Source organism: Branchiostoma floridae, chromosome 2, assembly GCF_000003815.2.
Source record: "Branchiostoma floridae strain S238N-H82 chromosome 2, Bfl_VNyyK, whole genome shotgun sequence".
NCBI lineage: Eukaryota > Metazoa > Chordata > Leptocardii > Amphioxiformes > Branchiostomatidae > Branchiostoma > Branchiostoma floridae.
Genome location: NC_049980.1, coordinates 34,455,285 through 34,463,967, shown reverse-complemented (window position 1 = coordinate 34,463,967; position 8,683 = coordinate 34,455,285). Strand labels below are relative to the sequence as shown.

At 44.3% G+C, this 8,683-nt stretch overlaps 3 protein-coding genes across 3 annotated transcripts in view; 1 reads left to right on the top strand and 2 right to left on the bottom strand.

Annotated features, from left to right (window-relative positions):
• LOC118409592 overlaps positions 1-3,738 on the bottom strand; it is a 6,737-nt gene extending 2,999 nt beyond the window's left edge. Inside the window, exons 1-2 of the mRNA XM_035810720.1 lie at positions 2,459-3,738; positions 1,796-1,907 (exon numbers count right to left, since the gene is read on the bottom strand). Coding sequence (XP_035666613.1) covers positions 1,796-1,907; positions 2,459-2,772 — 426 coding nt within the window. The 5' untranslated portion in view covers positions 2,773-3,738. The remainder of the gene's footprint in view (positions 1-1,795; positions 1,908-2,458) is intronic.
• An 85-nt stretch (positions 3,739-3,823) lies between these two features.
• Positions 3,824-8,122, top strand: LOC118409591. The gene is made up of 4 exons (XM_035810719.1): positions 3,824-4,735; positions 5,318-5,535; positions 6,312-6,612; positions 7,254-8,122. Exons 1-4 carry the CDS (start codon positions 4,509-4,511, stop codon positions 7,486-7,488), a joined length of 981 nt encoding a protein of 326 aa, XP_035666612.1. The 5' UTR covers positions 3,824-4,508; the 3' UTR covers positions 7,489-8,122.
• Positions 8,123-8,302: 180 nt separating this feature from the next.
• Positions 8,303-8,683, bottom strand: part of LOC118409589 (endoplasmin-like) — a 17,963-nt gene continuing 17,582 nt past the window's right edge. The window contains exon 17 of the mRNA XM_035810717.1: positions 8,303-8,436. Coding sequence (XP_035666610.1) covers positions 8,434-8,436 — 3 coding nt within the window. The 3' untranslated portion in view covers positions 8,303-8,433. The remainder of the gene's footprint in view (positions 8,437-8,683) is intronic.

The window sequence follows — 8,683 nt, the reverse complement described above, 5'->3', positions numbered from 1 at the left end:
GTTATCACTAGTATCTCCTGGTACGGGTATGTCAGTTATAATAGATTCAATGTACTGCCAGTAGCATTCCTTTAGCTTTTTCTTGATATCTTTTTTGTACTGGTTCAACTTGTCTTTTCTCTCATGTGAAGTTTGTCCTAAGGTCTTTCTATAGTATCTGTCCCTCTTCCTCATTAACCGTTTGAGATCAGGGGTAACATATGGTAAATGGCGTTTGGCACCTACCATTTTGGAGGGAACATATTTGTTGACACATTGAGATAATTTGAATGAAAAAGCATTATACAGATCATTAACAGAAGCGTCCCCCTGGGCCAAGTCAAGGAATTCAGTTTGGAAATCTTCCATCTCATCCCGGAACTTCTCCCAGTTAGTACGCTTATATTGTAGGATTTTGCGAGGTTTGGCTTTTATTTTCCTCGGGTGGATGTCTGCCTCTACAAAGACTATGTCATGGTCTCCTACAGGGGGTAAGGTGTTAATTCTGTTCACACAACTATCATTGGACATGAGGACAAGATCCAAAGTATTGTCATTCCTAGTGGGCCTATCAACAACCTGCGACAAGTTTTGATCACTCAGCAGCTCCAGAAACTGCCGGTGTAGACCTGGGTAGGCACAGCCGGGCTTGAGGACTGGGTGCTGAGGATCAGACCAATCCCATCCAGGGAAGTTAAAGTCTCCAACAATCCATATATGGCTGTTCCGTTTATTACATATGCGGCTCATAGACTGTTCAAGATTATCCAGGCTATTACTGTCATCAACATGTGGTCTATAGTAAGCACAGACATATAAGGATTTGGACCCAGCAAGTTGAACCTTAACCCAGACCATTTCGCAGTCTGTTTCTAGTTGTGGCTCTTGAGAGCATATAAATTCATTAGTTACAGCTATTAGTACACCCCCATGATTGTCATCGGGTCTGTTCCTATAGAACACAGACATGTTCAAATGGGTGGGGAAATACTCCGAGATATTACATGAGTCGTCTAGCCAGGTCTCAGTTATAACTAGGATGTCAGGTTTGGTTTCCTCTACCAATGTTTCAAGTTCCAACTTTTTATTCCTGAGTGACTGGAAGTTAGCATTCACTAGGCGTATAGGCCTGGCTTTTGGTCTTGCTTTGTTCTGAGTCGAGGATTTAGGAGAGGAGGCAGCCAGAGGCATACCTGGGGGACTATCACTTAGAGGGCTGAATGGATTTGAGTCAGACTCGATGTTGAAGGAGTCAAAAAATGTAGTCGAAAGATTGGGTAGGCCACAATTTAAACAGATCCAGGACACGTTAGAGTTACCTAAGTATGGGTACATGTATGAACTAAGACCCTGGCAGTCATGGTGGAACCAACAGTCACACCTGTCACAGCAAACTCCTTTGTGTTTGTGTATGTGTGTTTGTGTGTGTACATGTGTGTTTGTGTGTGTACATGTGTTTGTGTGTGTGTACATGTGTGTTTGTGTGTGTACATGTGTGTTTGTGTGTGTGTACATGTGTGTTTGTGTGTGTGTGTACATGTGTGTGTGTGTGTGTGTATGTACGTGTGTGTGTGTGTGTGTGTGTGTCCGTGCGTTCGTTTACTCCCTCGTTTCGGTGACCATCTGTTACCCTACTCAGGGTAATACTGACTGCTTCTGCTCCGCACTGCAGCTAGGTGTCGCTGCTGCAGTGTGCAAAATGCGGTGCCTGGATCCATTCCTTGGTTAGAAATTTGGGTACCATGACTGTTGTAGTTACGTGTCGAGGCCTTCTGTTGCTACATACATGTTGTTCACTATGGATATGACTACATACCTGCCGTTCGTCCATGGAGATGACCACTACCACGGCCTCTCCACACCTTCCAAACCTCCAACTATCCCGGAAGAAATCTGCGAAGCGGTTGGCGGCAAGGTCTACAGTTTCCCTGGAAAGGAAGAGGAACTCTTCTCTTATATCAAACTCTTATATCAAATCGTTCGTTTTAGTACAGATAGTGTGTTACGCCATCAACAGGTTTACCGGGAATTGTTTAGTTTTCGCAGCCAATTCCAGAGAATCTGACATCAAGAAAAAGTCGTTGTTTCTCCTGCTATAGTGTTACCTTGGTTTTGCCGTGTCAGACATCTTGTTACGGGACATGTCAGGAGATTTTACCTCAAGACCTCTCGGGTCTGGGGCAGATACCGTTAAACTACTCCGACGTCATGTCAGCATTTCTTTTTAGGATGGAATCATGACGCCGTGGAACTTTATTCTTTGCTTTCAGATAGGATATTTTTCCATAGCGATGTAACCAACATAAAATATAACAGCCACAATAACATACAATGATGACTTACATAAAGTTAAACATTTACGGGGCCTTTATCAGTTTCTTTTCTCTCATAATTGCTAAAAGAATAAATTTTGCAAATTGTCTAGTGATGTGTTTTGTAGGGCAAATTATGACGTCGGATCTGTAATACTGGAACCCACCTGTACGACGTGATGAGGGTCATCCTCCGCATCAACGCGACGATCATGACGTACCCCTCCCCTCTGTCCGCGAGTTGCGTGCAAACCTGGCTACCGTTTAGACAACCCGACGTCACTACGTCACAGGAGCCCACACAGCTGCAGAAAGTGCAGTTCAGGACCCTCTCATCGCCACAGCTGTCCTCCCGACAGGAGTCGCAAGAGGTCGTGGTTAGGTTGCCGGTGCAACGTTGCGTGTCGTTTGCTAAGGTGAGTGTGTCTGTGTTCCACCGACTGCACTGGGTCCTGTTCTCACACGGGCAGCTCGTCTCCATGGTGAGGTTGTAGAGGAGGCTGTCCAAAATGCAGGCTTGTGGTATGTATGGTTAGAATGTTAGATCGTAACTTGAACGTTCATCAGTGTTTTTTTTATTTAATTTATTTTGTTTATTCGTTCGGCTGTTTACAGACAGCCAGGGCTGCCCAACTAGCCATAGGCTATTGCCAAGGGCTAGCCCTACATAGACACCACGTTATGCGGATAGAACACGTACGTCAGCAGTGGGTCATGCATGGCCTAGACGGGGGGCGCCATAGACTTCCTGTAATTTATAACCCACTGCTCACACAGTCACGTGTTCCTATCTGCATATCGTGACGTCACAAAAGCGATGGGTTGCTCGTTCCTCTATAGCGACTGGAGTTTGACTGTCAAAAATTTGGGAAAGTACAATTTTTGGGGACACCTATTTACAGTTAAACTTTTATCGAAAATGCTGGATGTTACATACATATTGGACATATTACATATATACATATTTTACATGTATTTATTTCTCTACCTATATATCGATATTTCAAAGCACATAAATGCTATATACATATAGAACATACATGTATACAGTACATATTACGTAACATTAGAAGATTGCATAACATACATTAAACATGAATATTACGTGTGATACATACAGGCTGAGACCCTACATCAAGAAATCATCACTGCACTGTTTAAAAGTGTTTACAAGATAAACAATCGTTTCCACATTTGAGTCAGATCCTGGTGACCTTTTCCGCGGTCAGTTGAAACGTTTGTTTTCGACCCTCTAAGCCCGCTGGCTCGGCCTACCGTACTTAGTGCAGGCTCTCTACGGAGCCACTGTGTACCGTGGCCGACTGGAACAAAATGATTCTAACACTTCCGAGCCTAATTATTCCAAACGTCACGAGGCAGATTCCAACACTTGCGAGCCCAGTTCCAATCGTGCCGCGGCAGGGTTTTCCAATCGTGCCGCGGCAGATTCCAACACTTCCGAGCCCAGTTCCAATCGTGCCGCGGCAGATTCCAACACTTGCGAGCCCAGTTCCAATCGTGCCGAGGCAGGGTTTTCCAAGCGTGCCGCGGCAGATTCCAACACTTCCGAGCCCAGTTCCAATCGTGCCGCGGCAGGGTTTCATCCCCACGATTCCTCACTCATCCCCACCAATCCACACTCATCCCCACCAATCCATACCCATCCCTACCAATCCATACTCATCCTTACCAATCCATAATCATTCCTACCAATCCCCACCCATCCATGCCAATCCTCACTCATCCCCACCCATCCACACTTCTTTGGTGGGAGATTCTGGTTCTCAGAGGGGTCCGACGTCGTCAGGCGGGTAGTCATCATTCACTGGATGTTTCAACCTTGTCCCGCTACATCCTCGTGCTGACCGGTCAGCATTGGTGGCCCTTCACTGCTCGTCTCGCCCGTCTGGTCTCCAATTCTGCTCGTCTCTATTGAGCCACAGCCAACAGGAGGCCTTTTCACCAAGCACAGTAGGGGTATTTTCGATTTTAAACAACACTAGCAGGCAGATGTGCAAAAGTTTGGTGTGACAGGTCGTTCAGTGTAATATAACCAGCTGCTGCTGCGCCGCTTGCTTGCGAAGCTGGTGTGTTACGCCGAAGGGCGGTTATACCGGCTATATAGATACAGGTACAGAATCGAACTGTTAACATAAGAGGACCAAGTATGAATTACACTGTAACATTCTCTTAAAATTTCGTTCCAGTTAGGCGGACATGCCGGGCACATTCATATCTACAAAAGCCAAGAAGAGCAGGATAGCTTTCTTGTTGGGGCTAGCTGTCGGCATTGTGCTGAGTCAGCTATTCGGGTTCCATCTTGGTGACGTCAGATACTGCCGGCCAATAAGGTGCATAGGAAATCCACAAGATTCAGAGATCAGTGCCAGAGATTTCAGGAAAAGCGTCGAGTCTGAATTTGCATTACTGGAGAGGCCTTTAAGGTGAGTAAAAATTGAATTGCACTTACGACAACAGAAAAATACAATGCAATACAGTACAGGACAACACAATACACTGCCGTAAAGGAAGGCATTTAAGGTTGAGAATAGGTGCCTGCGGAGCTGATGTGTTACGCCGAACGGCGGTTATACCGGCTATATAGATACAGATACAAAAGCTAAAAAGAGTGTTCGTTATATATACACGATTATGAATGAAAAAAGGCTACATGGCAATACATCAGTCAACAAGTATATGTGTATGACCTAGACCCTCATATACCTTGTACGGCAGCTTTTTCGGCAGCAACTATTTTTACGCAAAAGACTGTCTATTTGATGATCAGCATTCGTTATATCAGCTTTACTTTATAGTACTTAAAGGATAAAGCATCATGAAACCCAAGTCGTTTTTTTTCTTGCCGACAAACTGTCGCCAATATAACACGACAATCCCGCGACAAACATGACCTCGTGTTTATAATCCAAACACATCGAATAGCTTAAAATGTTTTGAGGCTTACAGAAGGACTGTTTACCAGTATTGATACACATGTCTTCGCACTTCATGCTGCTATTTTACAGGCCAGATGACACAGCCCGTGCACCCTCCCAGCCGCGGAAGATATTGCTGGACTGCGGCGCAAACGTCGCCTCCACTGTACAGCTGTTCCGTGAGACCTACCCGGGTGGGAAGGACTTCCTCATCCACTCCTTCGAGCTGGACCACCGGTTGGCGCCGTACTTCGCCCCGTACTCCAACCACGTCTTGCACTGTCCCATGGCGGTGTCGGACAAAGACGGTGAGCTACAGTGATGTAAATGCAGAAATGTTCGCGGTGGTTTTACGTTTGCCGTTTTTCGCGGTGACCACTTCACTGCGAAGTTAAAACCACCGCGAACACTCGCGATTTTTCCCGCTACCGCGAAAGTAAATTATAGGCCTTGATTGCATTTACGTCATCTCACAGTTCCAGTGCCGCAGGGGCTTGTGGGTGAGGCCAAAGGTTAAGACAGCTCATCAGTCAGCCAACTAAAATCTATTAAGTCGATGAAGGTCAGAAATCCAGGTGATAAGATATGCCCAAAAGCAGTTACTCAAGCAACTGGATATGATTTTGGAAACGGTTCCACTATCTCGTATCCCCTTTGGCGTAAGCCAACTAATCTACAAGAAAAATTCAATGTCGTCCAGACAAAGCAGTTGAAACCTTTCATCCTGCTGGTTCACAATGCCTCACTACTGCACATGCGCAATGAGAACTGTGAAATGGCTTATACCTGCTGTATCCGAATCGTGGAAAGACGATCATCATTTTGTAATGATGGCCACTCAACAGTTATGGATGTCATGATAACGAATTCATGACGTCATGATGACGAAATCATGACGTCTGAATCCATGTTAAGCATTATTTCATTTGCAAATCATTCCCGAAGGCCGAAACGACATTTACAGTCTCAAGGACACAAAACGCTAATGTCTAATTAACTTCATGATAGACTATAGTATACTATTGTCAGGTTTGACTTCTTCTTTGAAAGCAGTGGTTAATGAACTGTCTCACCTTGTCTCTAGGAAACATGACGGCGTACACAGAGGCGACATGGTTTCCAGAGCGAGGGTTGAAGCGCGGCGTGGACATGCAGTGGGGCGGGGGAAGTCTGTTCGTGTCGGAAAGAGAGCGGGAGAGCAAAGAGACGGGCGGAAAGCGACTGTTTTCCTACCGGCACACCGTACCAACCATCGACCTGTCTAAATGGATACAGGAAAATACCAACCAGGAGGATTACGTCATCTTTAAGTTGGACGTGGAAGGCGCTGAGTTCGACATTCTGCAAAAGATGTTGGCGGATGGAACATTCAAATGGGTGGACAAGTACTAAGTAGTTTTAAAACAGACGCATGAATTTAGTACTTCCCTTGGTTTCAAATTTCTTGTTGTTGATTTAAATCAATTTATCTATCTTGCTTATGCAAAAATTCAATAACGATTATAACTGTAATTCTTATTAGTATTCCCTTACATGTTAGTCCTTTGCCTATCCTTGCCCGTAGCCAGGATTTTGGTTGGGGGGTTCTTTTTAGTAATTGTGGGACCATTGAGTTCGGCGTGAGCTACCTAGGGGGGTCCGGGGGCATGCTCCCCCGGAAAAATAGAAATTTTGACCCTCTAGATCTGAAACGCCATTTCCTGCATTTTGACGGGCAAAAATGGCTTGCGAAGTTTAATGGAATTTCTATTAAAGGACAAGGCTTTTGCGTAAGTCTTTGACTTTAGTTTGAGGCACCAAAGGCGCGAGGCGTCGCAATGGAGGTCCAGGGAAATTGTGAAATCTGGACCCTCTGAAAAGCCATTTCCTGCACTTTCTGGGCCAAATTTTGCTGATAGACTCACTACGATTGGCTGAAATATCTACCAGGGAAAAATGCAAATCAGTCATGCCTTTGAAAAAAAATCTTGGACATGAAAAAGTGTATACTTTTATTGTTGATTGCGGCTCTATTTTTACAATGTAGGTATTACGGCGAGTTCCACTTGAATCAAGCCGTCAAAGAATGGGGTAAAACCTCGAAGAAGAAATTAATCAACGAATTGAAGAGCAAGGGCATCGCTAGTTCCATGCATACACCGTCTTGGTCTGCGGAGACCAGAGAGTACAAAGATCTCGACGATTTGCATCCACCGAGTCAAGTAGGTTATAACGTCTGGCTGAAATATCCTATATGCTTTGGGCTACAATGCCATATTTAAGATTAAAAAGAAACGTATTGAAGTGTGGTATAAACACGTTTTTGCTTGAATTGTGTTGTTTGGGTAGTATCGGAGAATATGGCCGTCTCGTAAGAGATCAAAATCAACATGACCGCGCCCATCGACCAAGGGTATGACAGGACAGGTTTGCGAATCTTACCTGTTTGGACAGTGTTTAAAAAACCGAAATGGCCGACCAGTTCTTAAAAAAAAAAACAATATGGCGGCTCCCAATGAAATGGAATAGGTTTTATTTCATGTGCCTTTCAAAACCTGTAACGCTAGTTCACATTTAGCTGCGGGGTATTCTATATCCGTTTTTATTAAAACAGAGTATATATGGATATCAAGTGGACGGACGGTGGTTATTTTTTAAAATTCTATTCAGAGTTGTTTTGTGAGCATAGGAAAAGAAGCATATATACTTATGTGGGTCTTCTGCTCAGTAAACATAAAACAAATAACAGTCAAAGTCAAAGTCAACGGGAACTACAACAAATACAAAGGTTGACATTGAAAAGGCTAAATGACAATCAACGGAGGAAAAGTAATAATTGCAGAGTTACAATGAAAACGAACTACGGTGGTTTCGAACTTCAAAGACGTTCAAAAAAATTGAAACCCCTTGTCGTTTGACTTGATATTTCTAAACACATTGTTTCCAAATACAACGGATATAGGTTACCCAGCGAACAAAGGTGAATTAGCGTTACAAAATCATTGACACTCCCGGTGAACCAGGCGGCGTGTACTCTAGCTGTTCGGCGTCCCCTCCCCACACTCCCCGCCTGACTCTGGCGGTATAGGTCGGTATGAACGCCAAGACGGCGCAGAAACTTGTGACGACCATGGCCGCACATCCAGGCAACGTCCCGCTGACTCTGTTCGTGTACGGAGACTTTGTGGAGCTGTTCCCGGGACTCGTGCGACGCTGGGCGAGGAACTTTACTATCGGCATGCGAGAGGTATGATATTTTGTTTATTTGTTCGCACTGTAAGAGTAACAAATACATAACACTGAGGTATAAATGACATGTAACAGTACAGAAGAAGCCAGAAGCTTATGCTTATGCAAAGGCAACCCCTTAAGAACTTAGAACCATTTAAATTCATAAATCAATCAGTTAAATAAAAGAAATAAGTATGGATAATAAGTCAATGAAATAATACAGTACTTTTGAAACAAAGTATATTT